This window comes from Entelurus aequoreus, linkage group LG19 (genome assembly GCF_033978785.1).
Source record: "Entelurus aequoreus isolate RoL-2023_Sb linkage group LG19, RoL_Eaeq_v1.1, whole genome shotgun sequence".
Taxonomy (NCBI): Eukaryota; Metazoa; Chordata; class Actinopteri; order Syngnathiformes; family Syngnathidae; genus Entelurus; species Entelurus aequoreus.
Window position 1 is genome coordinate 43,341,845 of NC_084749.1, and position 15,515 is coordinate 43,357,359.

The following is a 15,515-nucleotide window of genomic DNA, read 5'->3' on the forward strand; positions in this document are numbered from 1 at the left end:
ACGGAATACTTATTTATCCATGTTTTTATTTCAAATCTGCAAGGCAAGGCGTAGTGACTAAGGTGGCCATGTTAATGCCATTTATAAACCAAATATTGTGTTTTTAAAAACATTTACATTTGTGGAAAAAATGCAGGTGAAATCTAAAAATATATATATATACAACAAAAGTAATAAACCCAAAATTTCACATACCCCCCGCTAGAGTACCTATGCTTTAAAGCAGTGGTCCCCAACCTTTTTTGCACCACGGAGCGGTTTAATGTAGGCATTATTTTCAGGGACCGGCTTTCCACTCGTGCCAGATAAATACAGTAAAACTAAGCGCATGAAAAATACAACTCACTATAATTCTGAATTAGTGGAAGTTCTTTGCAATGAGATGCAGATGGAAATCAGCCTTTGGCTACAATCTGTCACGTTTATATTTTATATGTTCATTAATGTGCATTTTATCATGTCACAAAGTTCTAACAAATTTAACAAATAGCAACTTTTAATGCAGAGTTTTAGTGTACACCTATAAACAAGCTTATTGGTGTGTTTAGAGCACGGGTCGGCAACCCAAAACGTTGAAAAAGCCATGTTGGACCAAAAATACAAAAAAAATAATCTGTCTGGAGCCGCAAAAAATGTAAAGCCTATATAAGTGTTATAATAAAGGCAACACATGATGTAAGTGTCTATATTAGTTATGTTAGCCTACTATCAAAATTACTTTAAAAGTCTTATATAAGTGTTATAATGAAGGCAACACATGATGTAAGTGTCAATATTAGCTATATTAGCCTACTATCAAAATGGCTATGCAAATCTTCGTTGACAGAAATGTTGAAATGTAATATTTATTCCACACATTTTTACAACATTGGAAAACATTACTAAAATGGAGGCTTTTCAGAGGGTGAGATAACTCCTGGAAATTACTGGCTTAGAATGGCCAAAGGTAAACGTGTGTGTTCAAGTTGAAGGAAACGGAAACTACAAATAAAATGACCTCATAATGATGCATTATAGCATGTAAGCGTCGATTAGCTTGCAGTCACGCAGTGACCAAATATGTCTGATTAGCACCCCAACACAAGTCAATAACATCAACAAAGATCACCTTTGTGGATTCACGCGCAGCATAAAACGTTTGATTGACAAATCGAGACAAAGGAGTGGCATAAACACGTCTTTCTGTGGCAGCATCAAGGAAAGTTGCACATGTAAACAAACTACGGTGCGTTCAAGGACTTCCAAAATTAGGACAAAATGGTGCGCGCCAAATACTCATCAGTGAAACATGTTTAATGTAAACAGTGGCATTTCTAACAATTATGAAGGATTGTGTCATGTTTGTCCTCCTACAGAAGCCATCCATCCATTTTCTTTCGCTTATCCGAGGTCGGGTCGCGGGGGCAGCAGCCTAAGCAGGGAAGCCCAGACTTTCCTCTCCCCAGCCACTTCATCCAGCTCCTCCCGGGGGATCCCGAGGTGTTCCCAGGCCAGCGGGCAGACATAGTCTTCCCAACGTGTCCTGGGTCTTCCCCGTGGCCTCCTGCCGGTCGGACGTGCCCAAAACACCTCCCTGGGGAGGCGTTCGGGTGGCATCCTCACCAGATGCCTGAACCACCTCATCTGACTCCTCTCCATGTGGAGGAGCAGCGGCTTTACTTTGAGCTCCCCCCGGATGGCAGAGCTTCTCAACCTATATCTAAGGGAGAGCCCCGCCACCCGGCGGAGGAAACTCATTTAGGCCGCTTGTACCCGTGATCATGTCCTTTCGGTCACAACCCAAAGCTCATGGCCATAGGTGAGGATGGGAACGTAGATCGACCGGTAAATTGAGAGCTTTGCCTTCCGGCTCAGCTCCTTCTTCACTACAAAGGATCGATACAGCGTCCGCATTACTGAAGACGCCGCACCGATCCGCCTGTCGATCTCACGATCCACTCTTCCCTCACTCGTGAACAAGACTCCGAGGTACCTGAACTCTTCCACTTGGGGCAAGATCTCCTCCCCAATCCGGAGATGGCACTCCACCCTTTCCCGGGCGAGAACCATGGACTCAGACTTGGAGGTGCTGATTCCCATCCCAGTCGCTTCACACTCGGCTGCGAACCGATCCAGTGAGAGCTGAAGATCTTGGCCAGATGAAGCCATCAGGACCACATCATCTGCAAAAAGCAGAGACCTAATCCTGCAGCCACCAAACCGGATACCCTCAACACCCTGACTGCGCCTAGAAATTCTGTACATAAAAGTTATGAACACAATCGGTGACAAAGGGCAGCCTTGGCGGAGTCCAATCCTCACTGGAAACGGGTCCAACTTACTGCCGGCAATGCGGACCAAGCTCTGACACTGATCGTACAGGGAGCGGACCGCCACAATCAGACAGTCCGTTACCCCATACTCTCTGAGCACTCCCCACAGGACTTCCCTGGGTACACGGTCGAATGCCTTCTCCAAGTCCACAAAGCACATGTAGACCGGTTGGGCAAACTCCCATGCACCACGACCAGGACGAAAACCACACTGTTCCTCCTGAATCCGAAGTTCGACTATCCGACGTAGCCTCCTCTCCAGTACACCTGAATAGACCTTACCGGGAAGGCTGAGGAGTGTGATCCCACGATAGCTGGAACACACCCTCCGGTTCCCCTTCTTAAAGAGAAGAACCACCACCCCGGTCTGCCAATCCAGAGGTACCGCCCCCGATGTCCACGCGATGTTGCAGAGTCTTGTCAAGAAACCACATTAAAACAAACATTTTAATTTTTTTTCCTCATTGTGGAGGACTCTCGCTTCCGGGTTCTTCGGACCACCAATCACCGACATGCCAGGCTCTTTCAGGTTGACAATAATGTTTTATTTTTCAATAAATTGTCTTTCGTGTGCCTTTCAGCAATCGTTTACTACAAACTAAGCACATGAATGGTTTCTCTCCAGTGTGTAGTCGGTCTTGCTCATGCTCCTCCACCAACTCCACTCTCCTCCCCGGCTGCTGCCTTTTAACAGAGCGACAGGTGATTATACAACCAGGCCCGGGTGGGCCATCTACGCACTGTGGAGAATGCATATATGTTTAAGAGTTATTTCTTTATTCATAGCCATGTTTAGAGCAACTAGTACTTTTCATTTGTATATTCTACCAGTTTCTCTTTGTCTTTAGAGGTCTGTTTAGTGTCTTAACCATCGGAATGTGAATACATCCCCCACTTCTTTCCTTATTAGTGTTGCGAGAGGCAGAAGTGGGGGCTTTCTTTGTGTTCAAGAAGTTGGCTCTTCCATATGAATGTTAGATCAACTCGAGTACAAGGTCGAATGCCTTCTCCAAGTCCACAAAGCACATGTAGACGGTTGGGCAAACTACCATGCACCCTCAAGGACCCTGCCGAGAGTATAGAGCTGGTCCACAGTTCCAGGACCAGGACGAAAACCACACTATTCCTCCTAAATCCGAGGTTCGACTATCCGACGTAGCCTCATCTCCAGTACACCTGAATAGACCATACCCGGGAAGGCTGAGGAGTGTGATCCCACGATAGTTGGAACACACCCTCCGGTTCCCCTTCTTAAAGAGAGGAACCACCACCCCGGTCTGCCGATCCAAAGGTACCGCCCCCGATGTCCACGCGATGTTGCAGTCTTGTCAAGAAACCACATTAAAACAAAATTATAATTGTTTTCCCCTCATTGTGGAGGACTCTCGCTTCCAGGTGCTTCGGTCCACCAATCACCGACATGCCAAGCTCTTCCAGGTTGACAATAATGTTTTATTTTTCAATAAATTGTCTTTTGTGTGCCTTTCAGCAATCTTTGAACATGAATGGTTTCTCTCCAGTGTGTAGTCTGTCTCGCTCGTGCTCCACCACCAACTCCACTCTCCTCCCCGGCTGCTGCCTTTCAACAGAGCGACAGGTGATTAGACAACCAGGCCCGGGTGGGCCATCTATGCACTGTGGAGAATGCATATATGTTTAAGAGTTCTTTCTTTATTCATAGCCATGTTTAGAGTAGCTAGTACTTTTCCTTTGTATATTCTACCTGTTTCTCTTTGTCTTCAGAGGTCTGTTTAGTGTCTTAACCATCGGAATGTGAATACATCCCCCACTTCTTTCCTTATCAGTGTTGCGAGAGGGAGAGGTGGGAGCTTTCTTTGTGTGCAAGAAGTTGGCGCTTCCGTATGAATGTTAGATCAACTAGAGTAGCCGATATGAATGTATTAGTGTGGGCTGATCTCCCGAAATTTCAGTAAAACTTGATAATATTCCTATTCTGTCTTGATGGTCCTTCTTACTCAGCATATATGTCATAGAAAAAACTTGGGATTGACCAGTAATCTAGATTCCCTGGGAGGTAAGAGCTGGTCGACGCAACAGCACCTGTCGCTGATCTCGCAGCCGGTCCTGGCACACCCCGCTTCGCTACAGGTCCGCAGGCCACGCCCCCCCCCCCCCCCACCCCAATCATCTTTTTCCATTTTCATACATTTTTGAAAACGCTCCAGGGAGCCACTAGGGTGGCTCGAAAGCCGGGCGTTGCTGTTTTCTGCGGCCTGGAAGCAAATGCGTCACGGCCCCAGACCGGTGGTTGGTGACCACTGCTTTAAAGGAGACCTATGAGGATTGTTCCCTTTTTTTTAACTAAAAATATTTTCACAATGCTGGACATTCTTGTTAAAAAACTGCCAAAGCATAACATCATAAGGTTCATGCATTCGGATTTGGTCTGCAAGCAGTAAGGATGCCTGTTTTTTTTTAACAGTGGGATCACATTGATGGCAGTGTGTGCAGGATGTACTTATATGGGCATGCTCGTGTGCAGGATATACTTATATGGGCATGCTTGCGATCTTTCAGCTCCCTCCTCTCTGCTTCAAGTTCCTCGCACCAATGGATGAGCCAGGACTTCCAACAAAATGTTTGTTGTGAGAGGAAGTTAGCGTTCCTAAAACATAAGTTCCAGTCAGAACTGACTTTTTCCCGGTCAACAAAACATGTTTTATTTGTCCACGACATTTTACACAGGACCGCTTTGTGTACGAAGTTGGATTGGCCGCGAAACTGCTGCTGAAAGTCGACACCATGGTGACATCACTAGCTGGTGTTGTTGAAGAACTACAGGGGAGAGATGCAAGGTCAGTAAGCTTCGAGGGGTTTCTTTGCATCTAAATAGACAGCCCCTCCCCCAAAAGGACTGTTTTCTAAGCATTGGCCTACTCTGAAAAGGGGTCAAAGGTGACTGAAGCATATTCACTTATATCCATCCATTTTCTACCGCTTGCCCCACAATAAATCACGAATGGGTATCGAATTTGGTACTTTTATAGCTAGACTGTGTATCGATTCACGGAAAATCATTCGGTGCCATATTTCGATATCTTAGTTGTGATGCCACATACGGTTGCAGACTGCACCTGCTCAAGTATTTGGCCGGGAAACAAGCATTCAAGCACACACAGCAGACTCAGTTGGACTGCCTCTTGGTAATGTTGCAATTTTTCATTCCAACTAAGCAAAGAAGAAGGTGCTCAAATGTACAGTAAGACTCCAATTTTCAAAATGCGCTAGCTCGATGCTAATTATTAGCATTAGCGACTTTACATGACGATTTCAACACCTCCCAATTTGGTTATCAAAGCCAGTGAAGTGTGGCACGTTGTGTAAATGGTAAATAAAAACAGAATACAATGATTTGCAAATCCTTTTCAACTTATATTTAATTGAATAGACTGCAAAGACAAGATATTTAATGTAAGAACTGAGAAACTTTTTTTTTTTTTGCAAATAATCAACTTAGAATTTAATGGCAGCAACACATTGCAAAAAAGTTGGCACAGGGGCCTTTTTACCACTGTGTTACATGGCCTTTCCTTTTAACAACACTCAGTAAACATTTGGGAACTGAGGAGACACATTTTCGAAGCTTTTCAGGTGGAATTCTTTCCCATTCTTGCTTGATGTACAGCTTAAGTTGTTCAACAGTCCGGGGGTCTCCGTTGTGCTATTTTAGGCTTCATAATGCGCCACACATTTTCAATGGGAGACAGGTTTGGACTACAGGAAGGCCAGTCTAGTACCCGCACTCTTTTACTATGAAGCCATGCTGTTGTAACACGTGGCTTGGCATTGTCTTGCTGAAATAAGCAGGGGCGTCCATGATAATGTTGCTTGGAGGGCAACATATGTTGCTCCAAAACCTGTATGTACCTTTCAGCATTAATGGTGCCTTCACAGATGTGTAAGTTACCCATGTCTTGGGCACTAATACACCCCCATACCATCACACATGCTGGCTTTTGAACTTTGCGCCTATAAAAATCTGGATGGTTCTTTTCCTCTTTGGTCCGGAGGACACGAAATACACAGTTTAAAAATTTTTTTTTTAAATGTGTACCCGTCAGACCACAAAACACTTTTACACTTTGCATCAATCCATCTCAGATGAGCTCGGGCCCAGCGAAGCCGGCGGCTGTTCCGGGTGTTGTTGATAAATGGCTTTGGCTTTGCATAATAGAGTTTTAAAGATGTAGCGACCAACTGTAGTTACTGACAGTAGTTTTCTGAAGTGTTCCTGAGCCCATTTTGTGATATCCTTTACACACTTATGTCGCTTTTTGATGCAGTACCGCTTGTGGGGTCGAAGGTCCGTAATATCATCGCTTACGTGCAGTGATTTCTCCAGATTCTCTGAACCTTTTGATGGTATTACGGACCGTAGATGGTGAAATCCCTAAATTCCTTGCAATAGCTCATTGAGAAATGTTGTTCTTAAACAATTTGCTCATGCATTTGTTGACAAAGTGGTGACCCTCGCCCCATCCTTGTTTGTGAACGACTGAGCATTTAATGTAAGCTGCTTTTATACCCAATCATGGCACCCACCTTTTCCCAATTAGCCTGTTCACCTGTGGGATGTTCCAAATAAGTGTTTGATGAGCATTCCTCAACTTTCTCTGTCTTTTTTGCCACTTGTGCCAGCTTTTTTGAAACATGTTGCAGGCATCAAATTCCAAACGAGCTAATATTTGCAAAAAATAACAAAGTTTCTCAGTTCGAACATTAAATATCTTGTCTTTGCAGTCTATTCAATTGAATATAAGTTTAAAAGGATTTGCAAATCATTGTATTCTGTTTTTATTTACCCTTTACACAACGTGCCACACTTCACTGGTTTTGGGTTTTGTAAACAGAGGTCACTACACTGGAAGTATATTACTCGAGGGGGCGTGGCTATAGAATAGAGTGGCCTAATGAGAAACGTTGTCTGAGTTATTTGCATGCATGTTATAGAATTTGACATTACATTGTCAGTGATAATAATGTTTGTAAATGATCTACTAAAAAACTCAAACAATTCTAAGGTACATTACATGGTACATGTAAGAGTCAAAAAGACAGCCAAAAGAGGTTGGTAGATGAGAATAAATATAAAGGTAAAATATAGTGTAAAAAGGCACCCAATTGCTGGGGATGTACAGTCGTGGTCAAAAGTGTACATACACTTGTAAAGAACATAATGTCATGGCTGTCTTGAGTTTCCAATCATTTCTACAACTCTTATTTTTTTGTGATAGAGTGATTGGAGCACATACTTGTTGGTCACGAAAAACATTCATGAAGTTTGGTTCTTTTATGAATTTATTATGGGTCTACTGAAAATGTGAGCAAATTTGCTGGGTCAAAAGTATACATACAGCAATGTTAATATTTGCTTACATGTCCCTTGGCAAGTTTCACTGCAATAAGGCGCTTTTGGTAGCCATCCACAAGCTTCTGCTTGAATTTTTGACCACTCCTCTTGACAAAATTGGTGCAGTTCAGCGAAATGTGTTGGTTTTCTGACATGGACTTGTTTCTTCAGCATTGTCCACATGTTTAAGTCAGGACTTTGGGAAGGCCATTCTAAAACCTTAATTCTAGCCTGATTTAGCCATTCCTTTACCACTTTTGACGTGTGTTTGGGGTCATTGTCCTGTTGGAACACCCAACTGTGCCCAAGACCCAACCTCCGGGCTGATGATTTTAGCTTGTCCTGAAGAATTTGGAGGTAATCCTCCTTTTTCATTGTCCCATTTAACGCACCAGTTCCATTGGCAGCAAAACAGGCCCAGAGCATAATACTACCACCACCATGCTTGACGGTAGGTATGGTGTTCCTGGGCATAAAGACCTCACCTTTTCTCCTACAAACATATTGCTGGGTATTGTGGCCAAACAGCTCCATTTTTATTTCATCTGACCACAGAACTTTCCTCCAGAAGGTCTTATCTTTGTCCATGTGGTGCCAATGTGGGACAATGAAAAAGGAGGATTACCTCCAAATTCTTCAGGACAAAAATTATCAGCCCGGAGGTTGGGTCTTGGGCGCAGTTGGGTGTTCCAACAGGACAATGACCCCAACACACGTCAAAAGTGGTAAAGGAATGGCTAAATCAGGCTAGAATGAAGGTTTTAGAATGGCCTTTCCAAAGTCCTGACTTAAACGTGTGGACAATGCTGAAGAAACAAGTCCATGTCAGAAAACCAACAAATTTAGCTAAATTGCACCAATTTTGTCAAGAGGAGTGGTCAAAAATTCAAGCAGAAGCTTGTGGATGGCTACCAAAAGCGCCTTATTGCAGTGAAACTTGCCAAGGGACATGTAAGCAAATATTAACATTGCTGTATGTATACTTTTGACCCAGCACATTTGCTCACATTTTCAGTAGACCCATAATCAATTCATAAAAGAACCAAACTTCATGAATGTTGTTTGTGACCAACAAGTATGTGCTCCAATCACTCAAAAAATAAGAGTTGTAGAAATTATTGGAAACCCAAGACAGCCATGACATTATGTTCTTTACAAGTGTCCGAGTCCATGGTTCTCGCCCGGAAAAGGGTGGAGTGCCATCTCCGGGTTGTGGAGGAGATCTTGCCCCAAGTGGAGGAGTTCAAGTACCTCGGAGTCTTGTTCACGAGTGAGGGAAGAGTGGATCGTGAGATCGACAGGCGGATGGGTGCGGCGTCTTCAGTAATGCGGACGCTGTATCGATCCGTTGTGGTGAAGAAGGAGCTGAGCCGGAAGGCAAAGCTCTCAATTTACCGGTCGATCTACGTTCCCGTCCTCACCTATGGTCATGAGCTTTGGGTTATGAACGAAAGGACAAGATCACGGGTACAAAATGAGTTTCCTCCGCCGGGTGGCGGGTCTCTCCCTTAGAGATAGGGTGAGAAGCTCTGCCATCCGGGAGGAGCTCAAAGTAAAGCCGCTGCTCCTCCACATGGAGAGGAGCCAGATGAGGTGGTTCGGGCATCTGGTCAGGATGCCACCCGAACGCCTCCCTAGGGAGGTGTTTAGGGCACGTCCGACCGGTAGGAGGCCACGGGGAAGACCCAGGACACGTTGAGAAGACTATGTCTCCCGGCTGGCCTGGGAACGCCTCGGGATCCCCCGGGAGGAGCTGGACGAAGTGGCTTGGGAGAGGGAAGCCTGGGCTTCCCTGCTTAGGCTGCTGCCCCCACGACCTGACCTCGGATAAGCGGAAGAAGATGGATGAATGGAGATGGACAAGTGTATGTAAACTCTGTAGTCTTGATTTCCAAGATAGTCTCGCGTGGCAGCACTTTGTGCTGATAGATATGTATTTTCCCTCAATTGGTGCTCACGTATGTTAGAAACTTCTAGTTTATGGATGAATGCTGCCTTGTTATCAACGCACACATTTCTTACACTCCAGCGGCTCTTTTATGCTGTCTCTGTGTCGCTGTGCTGTTTTCCACACGACCACAACCGCCAAGTTGGAAACAGTTTCCGCCGCTTCAAGAGTTTCTACCAGGGGTCTGCAACTAATTAGAGCATTCTTTCACACGTGTCACCAGTACCACCGTCCCCAACAGCGGACATTTGGCCTGGAATGGCAGGCATGTGTGTTCCCAGGTAAACAAAAGATCCTACGTTTTGCGTGCAGCCGTGGGGCTCGCGGGACAAAGCCGGCTTGTTCGGCTTGCTTCAGGCAACATGGAGGAGGAAGGGGTGCAGGGGGTGAAGGAGATGCAGAGGAGGGGGCATGGATATGTGGAGAGGAGGAGCTCATTTTCCATCTCACCACAAGGAATCGGTGAGTGTTTTTTTTGTTTTTAAATGGAGCCTGGACTGCTTACGCAACACTGTGTGTTTGTGTCTTATAGAACATTTGTGAGGGCCACGCAGCAGCATGGTCAGCCGGTGAGTACCATAAACTCTTACTTAAAATGCATGCTGGAAAACATTTAAAAGGGCTTCCAGGAATACATTACATTGCGCAAATGTGCAGCCTCATTTTAGAATAAGTCATATTTTCTTGCTCTCTTGGCAGATTACCTCCAAAACACGCTCAAAAGTGCTTTTTCCAATGCAGTTATTTTATACTAACAATACCTTTTTTTGTCACCAGGCATGTTCTACGTTACACCCATTTTTCTTTCTAGACTAAAACCTGAGATGAACTACTTAAAATGTGAAAAAGTAATCTAAAGTTAAAGTCCCTTAGAGGAGTGTTTTTCAACCTTTTTTGAGCCAAGGCACATTTTTTGCGTTGAAAAAGTGCGGAGGCACACCAACAGCAGAAATCATTAAAAGAAAACTAAACTCAGCTGACAGTAAAAAGTTGTTGTCGCAACTGTTGGATATGACTTTAAACCAGGGGTCTCAAACTCAATTTACCTGGGGGCCACTGGATGCAGAAACTGGGTGAGGTGGTGCCGCAAGAAAATATTTCTTTAAAAAAATCTAACATGCACTTTTTAATGACTTTATCTTCTTTGAATGGCTTTCCCGCCCTAGCAACCATCTCACCAGGCCTGGCCCTAACCAATCTGGCGCCCTAGGCAAGATTTTGCCCCCCCACATCGGCAGTGAAGTGTATATACTCACAAGAAACCGAATAGCTTTGTCTTTGACCTTTTTTTTTTACTTAAAGAAAGCAAATTAACATATTATATGAGAATGTTATGTTATGATTATCTTTAACCGAATCACAGCAGTGCTCAAATTTAAAAAAAGCATTCCCTCTCATGTGATATTGCTTAATTAACATTAATGATGTGCACTTTAACAACTAGGCTTACAACTATACCTAATATATAAAGGGGTGGAAAAGTGACTATTACCTGCAGGGCAAACATTAGCTAACCAGAAGGCAATAACAATGTAAACAAAAAACACCCGCTTAAAAGATCTAATACAAATGTCCCTGAGGAATGTAAGGTGGGAGTACTGTAATTACCTAACGTTACATTATTATTTTCCATAACAATTTAGCCCCCTCCACAATATTAACCCGATGTTAAAACAGAACTAGCTATTTATTGATTAGCAATTGCCGAATCATGTAACATTAGCTTAATGCTAAAAAGCCAGTTTACTATCACATTCTGTAACAGACAAATAATTTCATGTAGGCTAACGTTACCTACCTGCTACCTCTGTCTTTTTCTCGTTTCTCCTCCTCTTCTTTTCTATTTTTTCTTCCCTGGGCACCTGACAGTTTTGGCCGTTTTGACATCTTGTGTTGATTTTTTGATGTGGTAAGAGTCATGATACGGGAAGGGAGGGGGCGCACCGTGCGAGGGGGTGGGGGTGGGGGGCGTAATGTTGTAACAAATAATATTTCTATTAAATAGGCTTTACTTTGCATTTTAATTAACGTGGGATTATTTTTTGTATTTAGAAATAATAGTACCAACTTTTTTTTCTTTTTTTTCTCCAACATTTGTGGCACTGGCTTGGCGCCCCCTGATGGACGGCGCCCTTAGCATTTGCCTATACGGCCTATGCCACGGGCCGGCCCTGCATCTCACTCACCATGTAGCTAGCTTTGACTGCTGCATCGCTCTTTTCGCTTGCTTTCTTGACGAAATCTTGTCGCCTCAGTAGACTGGTTTTCAAATTTGCAACCCGGTTCACTCTCTCATCTCCCTGGTATTTTGCATACTCCTCAGTATGTCTAGTTGTATAATGACGTTTCAAATTGTATTCCTTGTGCACCGCAACTTTCTCTGTCTCATCTACAGAAAAGAGCTATAAGGAGTTTACAGTTACGGTAGCACAATTAGCCACTAACGTGTTACACGTCTGATTCGCCCAGCGACTCTCTGTCGCTCTCGGCACACTCTCGATAATGTCGAGAGCCTTATACCACACCCGATTCCCACACCGCTGTCAAGAGCCATTCATTTAAAACTCGCGGGCCGCGCTAACATTAAACTTTCATATTAAGGTGGGGGCCGCAAAATAACGTCTCGCGGGCCGCAATTGGACCGCGGGTCGCGTATTTGAGACCCCTGCTTTAAACCATAACCAAGCATGCATCACTATAGCTCTTGTCTCAAAGTAGGTGTACTGTCACCACCTGTCACATCACCCCCTGACTTTTTTGGAGTTTTTTGCTGTTTTCCTGTGTGTAGTGTTTTAGTTCTTGTCTTGCGCTCCTATTTTGGTGTTGGTGTTGTCATGTACGGATGCACTTTGTCTGCTCCACACGCTGTAAGTCTTTGCTGTCGTCCAGCATTCTGTTTTTGTTTACTTCTCAGCCAGTTCAGTTTTAGTTTGGTTTTGCTTAGTCGTGACTTATTTGGAGTTTTTTGCTGTTTTCCTGTGTGTAGTGTTTTAGTTCTTGTCTTGTCTTGCGCTCCTATTTTGGTGGCTTTTTCTCTTTTTTTGGTATTTTCCTGTAGCAGTTTCACGTCTTCCTTTGAGCGATATTTCCCGCATCTACTTTGTTTTAGCAATCAAGAATATTTCAGTTGTTTTTATCCTTCTTTGTGGGGACATTGTTGATTGTCATGTCATGTTCGGATGTACTTTGTGGACACCGTCTTTGCTCCACAGTAAGTCTTTGCTGTCGTCCAGCATTCTGTTTTTGTTTACTTTGCAGCCAGTTCAGTTTTAGTTTCGTTCTGCATAGCCTTCCCTAAGCTTCAATGCCTTTTCTTAGGGGCACTCACCTTTTGTTTATTTTTGGTTTAAGCATTAGACACCTTTTTACCTGCACCCTGCCTCCCGCTGTTTCCGACATCTACACAGCAATTAGCTACCTGCTGCCACCTACTGATATGGAAGAGTATTACACGGTTACTCTGCCGAGCTCTAGACAGCACCGACACTCAACAACAACACATCATTTGCAGACTATAATTACTGGTTTGCAAAAAACATTTGCAACCCAAATAGGTGAAACTAGATCAGCATTCTCTCCATGACCTGTGAAGTGAAAATCAATTTAGGTGACTACCTCTTGAAGCTCATTGAGAGAATGCCAAGAGTGTGCAAAGCAGTAATCAGAGCAAAGGGTGGCTATTTAGAAGAAGAAGAAACTAGAATATAAAACATGTTTTCAGTTATTTCACCTTTTTTTTTGTTAAGTACATAACTCCACATGTGTTCATTCATAGTTTTGATGCCGTCAGTGACAATCTACAATGTAAATAGTCATGAAAAGGCATTGAATGAGAAGGTGTGTCCAAACTTTTGGCCTGTACAGTATATATATTAATCTGCAGGAAACGTTGTTATATTTTAGTGACCACACATACTGGTGGCCAAAGACATTTGCAAAGAACCGATTTACACCACAAAAAGTTGTAAAAAAAAAGAAGTCTAAAATCGAGGTCAAAAGTGCTTATTTTGGACTAAAAAGAACATTTTATGTTACGAGGTATTTCTATCTCGGACCAATTTGCTTGTTTTATTATAGTTCTATGATTAGCCAGTAAAAACAAGAGCATTTGACTTGTTCTACTAGCAGATTATTGTGTTTATTTTAACTACTGTCATTTCAGGACTATAAGCCACTACTTTTTTCCCAAGCTTTGAACCCTGTGGTTTATACAAATGTAACAAAAATATATGGATTGTTCATCGCTAACAGCTAAATTGTGCAATGTATTAGATATTTTAGTACTGGTACCGGTACCAAAACATATTTCGATACTTTTCGGTACTTTTCCAAATAAGGGGCACCACAAAAAAATGCATTATTAGCTTTATTTTACCAAAAAATCTTAAGGTACATTAAACATATGTTTATTATTGCAATTTTGTCCTTAAATAAAATAGTGAACATACAAGACAACTTGTCTTTTATTAGTAAGTAAACAAACAAAGGCTCCTAATTTAGTCTGCTGACATATGCAGTAACATATTGTGTCATTTATCTACCTATTATTTTGTCAACATTATTAAGGACAAGTGGTAGAAAATGAATTATTAATCTACTTGTTCATTTACTGTCATTGTTTGATTTATGCCGTGTCCACGTAAGTTTGTTTGTTTCATGCCACAGTTTTGTGTTTGTTCCACGCCATAGTTTATGCTGTTTGTTTCATGCCACAGTTTTGTGTTTGTTCCACGCCATAGTTTGTTTGTTTCATGCCACAGTTTTGTGTTTGTTCCAAGCCATATTTTGTTTCACGCCACAGTTTTGTGTTTGTTCCAAGCCATATTTTGTTTCACGCCACAGTTTTGTGTTTGTTCCACACCAAATTTTTGTGTGTTTCATGCCACAGTTTTGTGTTTGTTCCAAGCCATAGTTTATGCTGTTTGTTTCATGCCACAGTTTTGTGTTTGTTCTACGCCAAAGTTTGTTTGTTTCATGCCACAGTTTTGTGTTTGTTCCAAGCCATAGTTTGTTTCACGCCAGTTTTGTTTGTTCCACGCCAAATTTTTGTGTGTTTCATGCCACAGTTTTGTGTTTGTTCCATGCCATAGTTTGTTTGTTTCATGCCACAGTTTTGTGTTTGTTCCAAGCCATAGTTTATGCTGTTTGTTTCACGCTACAGTTTTGTGTTTGTTCCACGCCATAGTTTGTTTGTTTCATGCCACAGTTTTGTGTTTGTTCCAAGCCATAGTTTATGCTGTTTGTTCCACACCATAGTTTGTTTGTTTCATGCCACAGTTTTGTGTTTGTTCCAAGCCATAGTTTATGCTGTTTGTTTCATGCCACAGTTTTGTGTTTTTTACAAGCCATAGTTTATGCTGTTGGTTTCATGCCACGGTTTTGTGTTTGTTCCAAGCCATAGTTTATGCTGTTTGTTTCATGCCACAGTTTTGTGTTTGTTCTATGCCAAAGTTTGTTTGTTTCATGCCACAGTTTTGTGTTTGTTTCAAGCCATAGTTTGTTTCACGCCACAGTTTTGTCTTTGTTCCACGCCAAATTTTTGTGTGTTTCGTGCCACAGTATTGTGTTTGTTCTACGCCAAAGTTTGTGTGTTTCATGCCACAGTTTTGTGTTTGTTCCAAGCCATAGTTTATGCTGTTTGTTTCACGCCACAGTTTTGTGTTTGTTCCACGCCATAGTTTGTTTGTTTCATGCCACAGTTTTGTGTTTGTTCCAAGCCATAGTTTGTTTCACGCCACAGTTTTGTCTTTGTTCCACGCCAAATTTTTGTGTGTTTCATGCCACAGTTTTGTGTTTGTTCCAAGCCATAGTTTATGCTGTTTCATGCCACAGTTTTGTGTTTGTTCCAAGCCATAGTTTATGCTGTTTGTTTCATGCCACAGTT

At 42.8% G+C, this 15,515-nt stretch overlaps 1 protein-coding gene across 1 annotated transcript in view; it reads left to right on the plus strand.

Moving 5' to 3' along the window:
* Positions 1-10,076: 10,076 nt before the first annotated feature.
* The window catches only part of LOC133635379 (retinal Mueller cells isomerohydrolase-like), a 39,227-nt gene continuing 33,788 nt past the window's right edge, over positions 10,077-15,515 (plus strand). The window contains exons 1-2 of the mRNA XM_062028528.1: positions 10,077-10,093; positions 10,164-10,200. Of these exons, the coding sequence (XP_061884512.1) occupies positions 10,190-10,200 (11 nt within the window). The 5' untranslated portion in view covers positions 10,077-10,093; positions 10,164-10,189. The remainder of the gene's footprint in view (positions 10,094-10,163; positions 10,201-15,515) is intronic.